Below are 15,345 nucleotides of genomic sequence, written 5' to 3'. Positions count from 1 at the left end.
ACAAAGCAATAACAACACCGCACAATGATATAACAACAGGGGCGCTCCTGAGATACCGTCTCGTAGTCCCAAAAGTAAATATAAAGGGAGAACTCCCAAGGTACCGCCTCGTAGTTTCAAAAGTAAATATGCATGGAGAACTCTCGAGGAATGCCTCGTAGTCTTAAAAGTAAATGTGCAGGAAGAACTCCCGAGGAACCGCCTCGTAGTCTCAAATGTAAATGTGAAGGGAGAACTCCCGAGGAACCGCCTCGTAGTCTCAAAGTAAATATGCAGTACAGAGGGATCTCCCGAGTAAATGCCTCGTAGTCCCAAAATAAATATGCAGTACAGGGGGATCTTCCGGGATACCGTCCCGTAGTTCCAAAATAAATACGCAACTCAAACAAATAAATATAACAGTTACAGTAAGAAAACCTACAATTTAGACTAAGTACAAGTCAAGAAAGAAACAAGACATACTAAACATGCTGCAAAGAGTTCAAATAGGCAATTAGGACACGTAGACATGCTATTTTAGGCTAACATGATAACTACACATGCTAGTATACTCAGATAAGATGAAAACAGGCTATTACTCAATAAAAATCAGGGTTTTACACAAATAGCAATGTACGCACTCGTCACCTCGCGTACACGACGCTCACATATCATAACAACACCAAATCCTAAGGGGATTTCCCCCACACAAGGTTAGGCAAGCCACTTACCTCGAACCAAGCTCAAATCAATCCGTAACAATATTATTTTCCTTGATTATCCGACTCCGAATGGCCGAAATCTAGCAAAAAATAATTGCATATCATAAATACAACTATAATAGACTAATCTAATTAATGAAATCAAAACTTTAACAAAAATTCCGAAATTCGCCCTAAAAGGTCGATCGGGTCCCACATCTCGGAATCAGGCAAAAATCATAAAATTCGAAAGCCCATTCACTAACGAGTCCAACCATACCAATTTTATCAAAATCCGACCTCAAATGACCGCTCAAAACCCAAAATCAAACTCTTCAAATCCCTAGCCTCAAACCCCCCAAATTTCACCTTAAATATACATTAACTAGGTGAAAAAATAAATGGGGAAGCAAGATTATTGATCAAAAATAAGCACAAGGGACTTACCTCACGAAATCCCTCGAAAATGCTCTCAAGAAATCGCCAAACCCGAGCTCAAAATGATGAAAATGGCCAAAATCTCGAAGTCTCGCTTAAGTAGGTTCTGCCCTGGCATTTCCGCACCTGTGGAGCCTGGGTTCGCACCTGCACATCCGCTTGTGCGAAAAAATGAGCGCTTCTACACAAACCACTTACTCCCCTCTGCCTCCGCACCTGCGATGAAAGGGCCGCACCTACGAGTGCACGCCTGCGGAATCATGTCCGCTTCTGCGGTCTCTCTTCTAGCTCACTCTCTGCATCTGCGAAACTTCAAACGCATCCGCGGTCTCGCAGATGCGGAAATTCCCTCGCACCTACTATCCTTGTCCATCTCCCCAATCTCGCTTCTGAGCTTGGCCTCTCGCACGTGCGAGTCCGCACCTTCGGCCACCCCACCGCATGTGCGATTACACGAGAAGATTGAAAGCTTCAACAATTACATAAGTCCAAATTTTTGATCCGTTAAGCATCCAAAACTCGCCCGAGGCCCCGGGGATCTCAATCAAACATACCAACAAGTTCTAAAATACCATACGAACTTAGTCGAGCCCTCAAATTATATCAAACAACGCTAAAAACACGAATCACCCTCCAATTCAAACTTAATGAACTTGAAACTTTAAATTTCTACAACCGATGCCGAAACCTACCAAACCACGTCCGAATAACTCCAAATTTTGTACACAAGTCATATTCAACATTACGAACCTACTTCAACTTCTGGAATCGAAATCCGACCCCGATATCAAAAAGTCCACTTTCAGTCAAAATCTCCAAAAAATTAACTTTCGCCATTTCAAGCCTAAATCAGCTACAGACCTCCAAAACACAATCCGAGCATACCCCTAAGTCCAAAATCACCCAACGGACCTAACGGAACTGACGGAACTCCATTCCGGAGTCTTCTTCATACAGTTCCAACTACGGTTAAAATCCTAAGGCTTACGCTTCCGTTTAGGGACTAAGTGTCTCAAAACACTTCAAATCCAAAAATAAAACCTCCTGACAAGTCACATGAGCTGAAACAGATACGGAAAAAGCGGTAAATAGGGGATCGGAGTTATAACTCTCAAAATGACCGGCCGGGTCATTACAATTATTTAGCAAGAGAATCTAGTTCAATTAGTTTTTAAATTTATCATATGAGTAAAATTCGTATTCAAGTTAAAAAAATATCTTAGGATACATAAATTTATTCCATAAAAAAAGAGTTAGAACACAAAGTAAAAAGGTTAATATATTATTAAGAATCAAAAAGTTATACAAGTGTATGAGGAAGCACAATCAAAGTTAAATCCTAAACAGGAACAAGCTTTCAAGACTATATTATAAAGAGTCGACTATCCTATAACGGGATTATTCTTTGTAGATGCCTCTGGCGGAATCGAAATAATATTTGTATGACACACATTACTTGCAAATATCATATCAAGAGGTATGATACTATTAGCAATAATAGAAAGTAGTGTACCAACAATGATTTTATTGTGAGGCCATCCACTTTAGATTTGATATACATCTTCAAACAACTTAAATAGCCATCACAAATATATCAAAGCAGAGCAATAATGCTAATTTATAAGGAAAGCAAAATTGATAATATGGGATGAAGCACTTATGGCTAAGTGTCAAACAGAGTTCTAGAGATATATTGGATATTAATTAACCATTTGGTGAAAATTAATGGGTTGGGAGGTAATTTATGCCAAGTACTACCAGTAGTTCCAAAATCGATAAAAGCAGAGACTGTAAAAGCTAGCTTGCCAAAGTTATACTTCTGGCCTCAAATGAAAAAGATTCAACTAACAAGAAATATAAAGTAAGAACAAATCCAGTATTCAGTGTCTTCTTGTTTCGTGTTGGAAACAAATAAGAGCATCCAATAAAAGATGAGTTGGTTCTTCCTAACACTTGGTTATCAATCCCAATGGTAATAGTAGTGCATTTAATAAGAAAATTATTTATATCATTAGATTAAAACGCAATTTGTGCAAATTGCATGATAGAATTAAAAAAATATCTTAGCTAGCAGAAATGAATATGTTGATCAACTAAATAAAAGATTGATTGCACAATTTTATAGTAAAAATAAAATATTTTTTTATTTTTGACTCATCAGAAAATAATACCAATAATTACTACCAAGAAGAATATTTAAATACTTTAATACCAAGTGGCATTCTACCCTATATTTTTGTTGTCAAGTTTATTATTTCTTACGTATGTTAATGTCACCGTATATATAATAGACTAAGTTGATCTTCCATTGTATATAGGTTGATTTTGAAGAAAAATATGCCCGTCATGCTACTGAAAAGCTTAAATACGCCGAATAGCTTATGTAATAACACACATATGGTATATAGAAGTTTTGACAATAAATCACACATGCAAAAAATATGATATTGGTCAATGTGCTTCTAAGTTATTCTTATCCCTCAATTCAACTTTCGTCTTTCGAAACTAAGGAATATTCTTTTAAATTTGTGTGAAAATAATTTTTAGTATGTTTATGTTTTGCAAATATAATAAATAAAGTACAAGGACAAACATCCTAAATATTGGACTATATTTACCGCAATATATTTTCTTGCACGAACAACTGTATGTTGCACTTTCAAGAGGGATATCAAGATCGACAACAAGAGTTCTCGTTAAGGCAGAGTAACCAAAGCATTAAGAGGGAACATACACAAAAAAATATTATCCACAAAGAAGTGTTCTTTAAGATACCATCACATTAAATACTTTTAAACCATAATACATAATTATTCAACTAACATGACAAAATTGATTATTTGTGTAAGTTTTGTGATGTCCTTTTATTTTAAATTCATGTATTATGCTATTGTAATAATATTTTTCGGCATTTAGATGATTGTTGTATTATTTTACATAAAATTTCTCTTATTAATTAAATTTTATTGTTCCTTCATATAAATAATTGTTTAAATTATCACGTGCCATTATTAACGTGCAACGCACGTTTATAGATACTAATATATATATATATATATACTACTGAATAGTACGCGCGTTGCGCGTGTACCTTATCTAAATGAGTAATTTTTTTTTAAAATTATATAAATATTTTATTTAAAATTATGTTTGAATTATAAAATTAAAGTGCAAGTCCTGAAAATGAAGAATATTGAACTCAATAAGGACAAATAGTTCCACAAAGAAGTTCTCAATCGCGGTAAATATTTTGAAAAAGAAAAAAATCATCTGTCAATATACAAAGATTAAACAATAGTAATTTATCACGATTAAGTGACAAAAAAGGTGAAAATATATATTAATTAACTATGATTCAGTAATAATATTAAATATAAAGACAAATATCATAAATATAATATGTGTTGTAATATTATAAAACATATTATTTTTATGCTTAGTTACGAGATTTATAGTAACTACGTAAAAGGAAGTTCTTGTATACATAGACTAATGTAGAATATATGAATAATACTGTTCTTTTCCTTATTTGAGGTAAATTATCAAATGAATTTAAACTCCTAAAATTATAGGATCTAATTCAATAAGGAAAGATATAATAATTAAAATTTAGTTGATTTCAAAGTTTAAAATATTAGGAAAATAATTTAAATGACTATTTTGTCTAATATAAAATTTAATTTTAAAGAATAAAAAGGGCGAGCGACATCCCTCGAAGAGTTTTCGTACTTTAATATAGTATAAATATTTAATTATTATTTTAAAAACAATTATATAATATATTATATATATATAATTATTATTTTGAGATATATATAATTATTATTTTGAGAACGACCGTATATCATTTGAGCTCAATGGAGACAATTAAGAAGAAGAACATCATCCCGCGTAATTTTCTATTCTTTTTGGAAATGTCCAGAAAAAATTTGGTCACATCCACCGCTTTTTAGTTGTACACAGAATCCAGTCACGGTATCCTATTTTGTCTTCTATATTTTCCACCCCTTTTTACCTTTGCTTTATCCTCAGCCAATCACTAGGTCTCTTCCTCTCTCTCTAAATCTCTCTTTCTCTTTTTTCTTACGTACACAGTGAGTTATATTATAAGTAGAAAAAAATACGTGGTTCATTTTTGACTTTGCCTACTTTCCACGTTTATTTCCTATCTCTATATCTATATATTTCTCTCCCTCTTCCCTTCCCCCAAACTAACTCAATCTTTTCTTTTCCATCAGTAACCCATTTTGCCCAAATTTCTTTTCTTTGCATCTAAGGTTCAATTTCATCATGGAAGAAGCTAATGGTAAGTGATATGTACATCTTTCTGGGAATTTTCTTGACTTGAAAATCCAGTCTGATAATGGTTTTTTCCCTTTTTGGTTTAATCTTGATTCATTTGGGGACTCGTTGTATTTTCCCATTGTGTCTCTTCTTCAGTTTTTCGCCAAATTTGGATCTTTATTCAGTTTTTTTAGTGTGGTTTGATTAATTCTTTCATTGGATTGTATCTGGGCAATGGGCATGATCTGGTCTTTGGGTTTGTGGGTTGACTGAATAAAACTTCATTGTTTTGTAGTTACGACCAGTTGAATTGCGATCCATGCCTTTTGTTTATTGTGACTTGGCAAATTTACAGAATTCATACTGTTTTGACTTCCTAAATTAAAGATAATTATGATCATGGGACCGTGGTCTATGTACTTTGAACTTGTTTTGCTACTATGTTGTGCTGTTTCCTACTTTTATCAAGCAATGGTGTATGTATATTGCTTTACTGAGGTGTGTTGCATTATGAGCTATATTGCAGCATGATCAGTTTCTTGATCACGAATTGGAGTACTAAATGAGATCCTGGCTACCACCCTTTTTATTTATTCAATTACTTATTTGTGCTTGTTGTATATGTCTTTCTGTATCTAAAGGTGGAGAATTTTTAGACCCCCATCTTGCTGCAGTCTTATTTTGGTGCTGAATGTTCTGAATTTTCAGTTTTACAAATTTGTTCATCAAGTTGTATAGCTTTTCTTACTTCCTTTCGTCATTGTTCAGTTGTTGAAGCGAAGGATGGAACTATCTCGGTAGCATCTGCATTTGCTGGTCACCAAGAAGGTAATCTAAAATTCTTCTATTCCTGTTAGTCTTTGCTCTCAGTTTCTTACACATTTTACTAACATAAAACTTATAAAAATTGTTTGTCTAGTGTTTCTTCATTACATACATGCACTGAAAGGACCTTGATTCAAACTATATGTATCTGCACACTGTAAAATGTTTTACTTGCATTTTATCTTTGTATATTGACTTATAATCAGATGGACATACATGTAACTAGATGGCCCTTTGATTTTACTTTATTTTGTTTCTTGCTTGTATATTGTACTGCCCTGGATGATTACTTTTCGAAGTCTTGTTGTAGCTATTCATCCAGTTATAGTAGGAAGAATGTGAATGATCTAATATTTGCCTGCCTTTTGGGAAAAAAAGTGTATCAGTAATGTTTATTTGAGTAAATGTTAAACTCTTCAAAAAAGAAAAAGAAAAAGAATGAACGTTAAAATTCTCTTTGTCCTCTGGAATTTTCACCAGCTGTACAGGATAGAGACCACAAATTCTTGACACAAGCAGTCGAAGAAGCTTACAAGGGTGTAGAATGTGGACATGGAGGCCCTTTTGGTGCTGTCGTTGTTCGCAATGATGAAGTAGTTGTTAGCTGCCACAACATGGTTTTGCAGTATACTGACCCTACAGCTCATGCAGAAGTTACGGCAGTAAGAGAGGTTAGTGTTCCAACTCCATCATATGTTCTGCGATATACAATTCTTGCCAATCCGTGTGAATTCAAAGGATGATCCTTTTGAAATAATATGCTGGAGGCGACATGTTGCTGGTCCAGACTACTGTCATTTTTCCTTTTGGGTTGTGTTCTCACTCCATTCTTCATGTCCAATTGTCTGGTGACTCTGTTTGCTGAAGCTTTCTCTAGTTCCAAGTTCTAGCCGAACTAGTTTATGAGGTAGTCTGGCTTTATACCGTGATTGCCCCTTTTCTGGAACAGTATGGACTTGTAATCCTTGGGCATGTAGGATAAGTTGGCTGCTCGTGCCAATGCTTATCGATCTATTGTGTAATACTGGTACCAGAAGTACTATATGCTCTTTCATTATGCCCAACATCTTTTATTCCTCATCTTATATTGATTAATTCTCTAAAGTGAAGAATCCATTTAAAAGATGTGTGTTCTAGCTGTCACTTCTTCTTCCATTAAGGAATTCTGTTTAGGCTGGTTATGCTGCTGGGATAGCTAGCTTTCCTATCACTGCAACAAAATATTATCTCTTCGTCCCAAATCTGGATAACCCGATTCATCTGTATTTAGAAGAAATGGAGTCCAACAATGAAGATAAAGTTAACATTAGTATGGAGAAAACTTCAAAGACCATGTTAATAAGGCAGACACAATGTTGGGATATTCCAAAATAGAATACCTGACAGTTAAGTTGGGACAAAGGGATTATATTGTCCCACGCATAATTTCAATAATGCATGTCCACATTTTGCATTTCCTCAAGTTTTTGTGGCTCTGTTGTCCCTTCTTGATGAGGTAATAGAGTCTTTTTGTTCTTTTTAGATAAGTAGAACCCTTTTTTCTCGAGGTCTTGTAATTCTTTATATTGAACTTTTCCTTGTGTAGTGATCTTGAACTCAAAAGTGACGGAATCTCCACCCCTTTTGTCAATTCAATCTTCTTCGTTTTCATCGGTACAATCCTTGAATGCTCTGTGAGGTGCATTTAGCTACTAGCACTGCAACAAAATATAGCTTGGGATTTATAGGAATTTAAACTCCAAGCTGAATCTCTTCCATTAAAGAATTTAGCTTGGGATGGATATGCCGCTGGTATAGCTTGGGTTCCCAGCACATTACAAAATATTTCTCTTGGTTTCGAGCCGTGAAATCAGCTATTCACTTGCATCAGGGTAGGCTGCCTACATCACACCTTGGGGTGTGGCCCTTCCCTCAGACCCTGCGTAATGCGGGATACTTCGTGCACTGGGCTGCACTTCTTTTATTGGTTTGGACACAAATTTATTCTGTTCAAGTAGAAGTTGAGTGCAAAAGTAAAGACAAAATTAATGTTTTGAAGAATTTGGGTATTATGATGGTACCCTTTTTATTGTACAATACTGGAGGAAGTGTTGAAGAGGATACGGAGGAAGCATCAAAGGCCCTTTTAAGAAAGCAGAACTACTTTTTGGGTTAAACCAATAGACAAATATAAAATGCAGAACGGTTAAGACAGAGGGATCATATTGTATGTCCATCATTTCAATGCTGCATGTATGCATTTCTTCTCCTAAGGATGAACTACCAAGTAATACGGTGGTGAACCCAAAGGGTGGTAACAATATAGGTGTCACACCCCAAACCTGGGGAGGCGTGGCTGGCACCCGGTGCCGCACTGGCCTGAGCGAACCACTCTGTAACTCATGATCATTCGACAAAAACTAGAACATACATAGGTTGAGTTGGCTGAATTCATTCCTTTTGTAACTATCATGGTCCAACATGGCCACAACTCATAATGTATAACTATAAGTGGGCAACACTGTATCACTGAACCATTTTTCTTAAAATATGAATACATATGGGCCGTCAAGGCCTCTGGCATACTGTACAAAATGAATCTCTATCTACAAAGCCTCTAAGAATACATAATCTTCATAAGGGTCGGGACAGGGTCCCACCATACCAAACAACACACGTCTAAATTATACTAACTAAACAAGCAACTCCAGAGCAAATGGAGTGCACCAACATCTTCCATTGAGTTGATCGCCTACTTGGAGGACTCTCGACCTATCTATCGAGACCTGCAGGCATGAAACGCAGTGTCTCCAAGCAAAAGGGACATCAGTACGAATAATGTACTGAGTATGTAAGGCACATAAATAAGTACATAACAGACGTGGGAGAAATATTACAAATAATTTAAGGGTTCTATTCCCTCAAGTCAAGGTTAACCACGACACTTACTTCGCCTTGCAATTTCAATCAATTACTCGAACACAACTTTTACTTTTGAATTTTTCTCCAAAAGCGTCAAATCTATTCATAAACAATTCGATATACTCAATCCGAATTATAGGAATTAATTTCATATGAATTTACTAATTTTTCGGATAAAATTCGAAATTCACTTTAAAAATTGATAGTGGGGCCCACGTCTCAAATCTCGAAAAAATTTACAAATTCTGAACACCCATTCCGAGGCGAGTCCAACCATACAAAAATTATCAAATTCCGATGTCAAATGGACCTTCAAATCTTAAATTTTTATTTTTGGAAGATTTTATAAAAATCTGATTTTTCTCCCAAACTTTCCTTGATGTGCAGTGCTCTTGAACTCAAAAATGACAGCATCAACACCCTCTTTGTCAAGTCATTCTTCTTCGTTTTCCTTGGTATAATCCTTTTTTATTTTTGAGAAAGGTGGCCTTGTATAAATCATCGACACCAAAAACTGTTGGTAGCCATATTTACAGGCTCAAAAAGAGCAAAAATCATCCTTATTCTTCTCACAAGGATTCCTTTTACAAGGATTCTATCTAGACCTGCTTCATTTACATAGTTTCATTACACCAGAAATGAAATAACAATATACAATTCATTTTTGTCCTCTTGATTGAGTTGCATCTATCTTCAAACCATCTTGCATTTCTTTCCTCCAGAAAATCCACCATATGCAAGCTGGGATTATGCTCCACTATTCCTTTTGTCTAACACTGTCCTTGGTACAATCCTCTTAATGATCTATAAGGTGTATTGTGGAACTAAATTCTAGCTGGTACTGCTTTATTATCCCTTTTAACTTAAACTGAGACTTTATGTCTTGACTTTGGTTTAGAAAGATAGATTCTTTATAACTAAGAACTGATTATCTTGTAGTTTCTGCTGCATATGTTGGACTATTATAAGAAAATATGAGAATTCCAAAAAAGAAGAAGCAATAGACCAAGTTCTACTTATATAGTTGGAGAAATGATCAAAGCACATAAGAGAACTAGATCAGTGGGGATATATATTTGAACTGGATGTTGGTTCATAGAAACCACACCTTAACCCTTGGTGGAAAGGCCCATGGACCTTGTAATGCTACTTTGGCGCAGTACATTACTGGAGGACAAAAATTGCAACTGAAAGAGCAATTGCTTCACCAATAACTGTTGTTAGGCTTTAAGTTGTGCAGGTTACGGCTGCATAGCCATCCAAATATCCCTTTGAGATTGCTGGGACCCCTTGCATCCTTAAAGTGTGACACTTAACACATGCACACTAGGATGTTGCAAGGGGGAGCAGCAATATCGTAGCATGATGTGGCCAAAGTGATTGACTACTTTGGATTGCCCAGCTATCAAAGATATTAAATAAATTCAACCTATTAACAGCGTGTCAATACCAAACAAAGTTGGGGTCAACTATAGTCAAAAATCATTGCGCTCTATCGGGCATAAGAATGAATTCATTGCCACGAGGATTCAACATAATTGGACTATCTCTATGCTGTGGACTTACCGAACCCTTCTCCTTTGTTCAGAACTTTTTTTTATTTTTGGATTGGAAGGTGGTGGAGGGGATTCCCATAGTGAGGGTTCCCCATATTACTATTCGCCATCATGTTATTGCACGGTAAGCATAGTAGGATGTTGAGGGGTTGAACAGATGTTGGTTGAGAGACATTGGCCATTTTATGGTCAAATTGCTCCCCCCCCCCCCCCCCCAACCCAAACCACAATTCTTTTACGGGCGATGTCAATACTTTGTGGCTTTACAGCTGGCAAAGTTCATGGCCACTAATTATTCTGGACCGCTGTTTCTTAGGTTGATATGCAGGTTTAAAATGGCAGATTGTGGAAAAAAGGTAGTTGGTAGAGAAAATGAATATAATTCTAGTGATAGGATTACTATGAACCCCAAACTTCTCTGACTGTGGCCGTTGGTGCGAGTGCTAGAATTTTTTGCTTTAGCTTCTGCTATATTTGCTTGTTCTCCAGCCAAAAATGTTTACAATGGATTTTCACAATCCAATGTTACGGAGTTGACATGTATTTGAGTTCCCTTACGAATTGGTGTTCAGTTAGAACTGATCATATGCAGCTTTGTGATGTCATTGTCAACTGACATCTCCATTTAGTGAGCAGTGGGACGAATCAACTGACATCTCCATTTAGTGAGCAGTAGGATGATGTGAAAAGGCGTCATCTTATACTTTTGAAGATTCATAGTTTGAAAAATAAGATGCACTTGATGCATCAGATCTCTCTGGTCAAGTAACAAGCACTTATTGAGGTTAAAATAAAGTTAGTTGACTAGTTATGAGATACCTGTCTGAACTATGAAGCAGCTTTGTGATGCCATGGTCTATATGAAAATGGATTATACTAGACAAAGAAGGGGTGGTTAGGCGTTAGTTGTCATGTGATACATACAGAATTCTCCTTTGTTTTTCTGTTTTATGGAACTAATATTTGTGTTAAGTATTTTTCTCGCCCCTGATCTTTTGCTCATCACTTTTGACACATCTTCAGGCATGTAAAAAACTCAATCGATTTGAGCTCTCAGATTGTGAGATATATGCTTCTTGTGAGCCCTGTCCGATGTGCTTTGGTGCTATCCATCTATCACGTATTAAGGTGTATACTTGTGCCTTAGACTCTTTCCCATTATGTTATTCTTTTGAACTGAACATGCTCCTCCTTTTCGTTTTGACAATGCTGATGCTTCTACCTATATCCTTTGCACAGAGGTTGGTATATGGAGCCAAAGCTGAAGCTGCAATTGCTATTGGGTTTGATGATTTCATTGCGGATGCTCTTAGAGGTACTGGATTTTATCAGAAGGCTCAGTTAGAGATCAAGAAGGCTGATGGTAAGGGAGCCCTTATAGCGGAGCAAGTATTCGAGAAGACCAAAGAAAAGTTTACCATCTATTGAGAGAGGACGTAAAACGTAAGGGAAGAAGACTACAGTCATCTGATTTCATTACTGATCCTGATGTTGATAAACTAATTATGCTTTCTCTGAATAATATTTCTAAGACGCTCATTTTCTCAAATTGTATGTATCTGTTGAACTTAACATGTGGATACCAGTCAGCTCGACAAGCCTCTTTCTTTTTCCCTTTTCTGTGCTGGTGCTATCTCATTAAACTGAGTAAGTCTTGATATGATGGAGTTCATATGGGCAAAGTCTCTTCTGGGTAGTGTAAAACCTATAACGATTTAAGTACTAATTTTGAAGTGGGAACAGAGATGACAACCAATAATACAATGACTCCGCTCCATAATCACATAATGGTGATGGATGTAAAGCTAGAAAGCACTTGATCACAACCTAGGATAAAACACAGGGATCTGGAAGTTATAGCTTGTTCAAGCATCGGGAATAAATATTTCAATGAGTGTTGTCAAAAGTGAAAAGCTCTAAAAAGCGCTCCAGGTCAATTGGGGCTTTAAGCACAAAGCGCAATCTAGATAAAAAAAGGCGCAATGGAAGAAAAAAATAAAAATATGTATGTAGTTTAAGATAAAACTAACAAATCCATTCATACTGTTTTCCTTTTAACAACTAATACACCTATTTGCCGATTATATATGTAGTCTAGCATTGCTCCATTCAAGATAGAACTCATGAACAATAAGGGGCATGTCTTGGTGCCTTGCCTACACTGAAGCGCAACTTAAGTGAGGCGAAGCCCTCCTTGAGCTTTTCTGAGCTTTAGGGCTTAAACGCGCCTTAAATAAGCCTTTGACAACACTGATTTAAATATGTTTATGCAAACCATAAATAACTATTTACACCAAACCAATAATACATGGCTTGTAACTTTGTGGCAATCATGGCAATAAATTCTGCAGAATTGAATCGGCTACTAGCTACACAGGTCCCTTGTCACAACTGAACTTAAAAGTTCTCAAACGAAGACATAAAGTTCGCTCTACTTTCTTTGAAAGTCAAAAAACAGAAAAAGGCACCTTGGTTCTTGTAAAGGCAGTGCGAATACAGACAATAGGAAAATGTAGAGAAGCAGCAGCGCAGCATTTCAATCAGAGAGATCAAGAACTGACACTAACTGAACTATCAAATTCATTTCTATATACAAAATAGACAGCATCTATTGTTGCAACAGTCTTCAAACAAGCAGAGCATATAACAGGACTGTCAACAATTAGAACTCATTATTCAACCCCCAAAAAGTTAAATACCTAAAGAGCGGCTTCACAATGTATCCAATGCTACAACTATCAGCCATTATATCATCAACAATCTCATAAAACTATCAAAGCTAGAATTATTTGAGAAATGTTTACATAAAAAAGCAACCTTTTTTTTTTTGAGATGATAACAGAATAAAAAAGCAACCTTTTTTATTATTGTCATCAGCAACTAACTTCCCATTGATCTCAGCTCCTCCAATTGTGCTTTGATCTGATCTTGAACCAGCTCTAATCTCTTCGAATACACTTCCAACTCTAACATCTGTTGCTTCCTCCATTTCTCGTCCCCCATCATTTCCATGCTCATTGCACCTCCCCCGAAACCTAATGGGATCGGACTCATCCCCATTCCTCCGAATCCTAACCCTCTGCTGGGCCCATTCAAATTCGCCACACTGTTCAACAACTCCTTGAAAATTGGTGATACACAATTCCTCACTGTTTCCTCAATCAAGCTAGGCATTGAAGCAGCCACCGTAGCTGTGGCCGTGGCTGCAACGCCAGACACGGGCTCAGCTGCCAATGGCACGGTAGTGCTGCCACCGGATGGCTGGTAAGGTTGTTGCTCGACTTTAACTGCTTCTGTAGATGCAGCTGGAGATCGCTTTCGTGATCTCGGAGTTTTAATGTCAATTCCGTTAGGGTTAGAGTTAAGGTTAAACTTAGGGCTATGATCAATGAGATCATTAGCATAAGGGTTAGGGTTAACGTGAGCATCGTCATCATCCAATCCACCGTCTTCCGGTGGGGCATAGAGAACGACAGCACCCACAACGCCGTTAGCGCCGCCGCGGACGGCGGAGTCTACATTAGTCCAGATCTTGCGAGAGATTTCGAAAGTGGCGTGATCGTGAGCGCTCTTGAAGACGAATTCCTTACCTGATCCCATCTTGCTCATCACAGTCCTGTACTTCTTCTTCAACCGCCGGAGCTTCTCGACCAGCTGGTTCTTGTTGAAATCCAGCTGGAATTTGCTCTTGATCTGGTCGTAAAACGCAGTCGTATCGTAATGGTGCTGCGGCGTCGAGGAGTTATTCAAGCCGCGCTGCGTCGTGTAGTCGAGGAATCCTTGTAACAGCTCAATCTCGTCCTCGTCAGTCCACAGACGTTGAAACAGCTTCCGTTGAGAGTCGTCGAAAGTCGCCGATGGCTTCTTCTCTGGCAGAATAACGGGAATAGTGAAATCATCGAGACGACGTCTTTTAAGATCGGGGTAAAGGGCAAGAGAATCACTGGTGGAGACGCCAACGCCGGAGACGGCTATGGTAACCTCGCCGGCGAGGGAAGGGGAGGAAGTGGAGTCGTCATCACCGTCAACGTCGACGTCATCGTCGAGGTTGTCGTCGTTGTAGACTGGTTGATGGTGGTGGTGATCTTCTAGAGAAGCCATGGGGGAGTGGGGGTGGGGTTGGGGGGGTTAAGGTTCAGTGAGCTAAGGTTAAAAAAAAAAAGTGGTAAAGAAGGGTGCGGTGCGGGAGTGGTTAGGCCGAAAGTAAAGGGAGTCACGAGCAGGGGTAAGGGGGGAATGGTAGGGAGGGTTGGTAATTTTGAGGTTATTTCGTGTACGACTCGGGTTGGGGTTGAAATGGTTGACTAGATCGGGGTGATGTGGTGCACACGCCTGCACAAGCTGTATGATCTCACTAACTTTAGAATGCCTTTGGATTAACTAATAACAAATAGCTCATAAGTTTAACAATGTATTTTATTGTTTGGATGATTGTTATATATAGTTTTATAATTTATCATATAATATTATATTATAGTGTATCGTTTTGATGTATATAATTTTTGAATAAATTATATTATTTTTTATCGTTTTATAGTATCATGCATCAAACAATATGAAGAATAAACTTGTAATATTATAAATAAAATGTAAGGTACAAGATATAATTATTATATAAAAAGGTAGGTTAAATGATAAAATATGATTATGTAATAATATGG

The 15,345-nt window shown here is 37.1% G+C and overlaps 2 protein-coding genes across 2 annotated transcripts; one reads left to right on the top strand and one right to left on the bottom strand.

Annotated features, from left to right (window-relative positions):
* The first annotated feature begins 5,255 nt into the window (after nt 1–5,255).
* Nucleotides 5,256–12,297, top strand: LOC104116094 (guanosine deaminase). The gene is made up of 5 exons (XM_070181349.1): nt 5,256–5,424; nt 6,171–6,230; nt 6,708–6,898; nt 11,708–11,812; nt 11,924–12,297. The coding sequence occupies exons 1-5, from the start codon at nt 5,409–5,411 to the stop codon at nt 12,110–12,112; spliced, it is 561 nt and encodes a 186-aa protein (XP_070037450.1). The 5' UTR covers nt 5,256–5,408; the 3' UTR covers nt 12,113–12,297.
* A 944-nt stretch (nt 12,298–13,241) lies between these two features.
* LOC104088322 (probable transcription factor At5g28040) lies at nt 13,242–14,855 on the bottom strand. Its single transcript, XM_070181348.1, has one exon. The coding sequence runs from the start codon at nt 14,783–14,785 to the stop codon at nt 13,565–13,567; it is 1,221 nt and encodes a 406-aa protein (XP_070037449.1). The 5' UTR covers nt 14,786–14,855; the 3' UTR covers nt 13,242–13,564.
* Nucleotides 14,856–15,345: the final 490 nt, after the last annotated feature.

The sequence above is a fragment of the Nicotiana tomentosiformis genome, chromosome 1, assembly GCF_000390325.3.
Source record: "Nicotiana tomentosiformis chromosome 1, ASM39032v3, whole genome shotgun sequence".
Classification (NCBI taxonomy): domain Eukaryota; kingdom Viridiplantae; phylum Streptophyta; class Magnoliopsida; order Solanales; family Solanaceae; genus Nicotiana; species Nicotiana tomentosiformis.
This window is presented reverse-complemented; position numbering and strand designations above follow the sequence as displayed.

Excerpts from the sequence above, each read along its gene's own strand:
- LOC104116094 (XM_070181349.1), top strand. Across the intron at positions 6,231-6,707 it reads ATTTGCTGGTCACCAAGAAG|CTGTACAGGATAGAGACCAC; the intron begins GTAATCTAAAAT and ends AATTTTCACCAG. Across the intron at positions 6,899-11,707 it reads AAGTTACGGCAGTAAGAGAG|GCATGTAAAAAACTCAATCG; the intron begins GTTAGTGTTCCA and ends ACACATCTTCAG.
- LOC104088322 (XM_070181348.1), bottom strand. The coding sequence starts at position 14,785 with ATGGCTTCTCTAGAAGATCACCACCACCATCAACCAGTCTACAACGAC.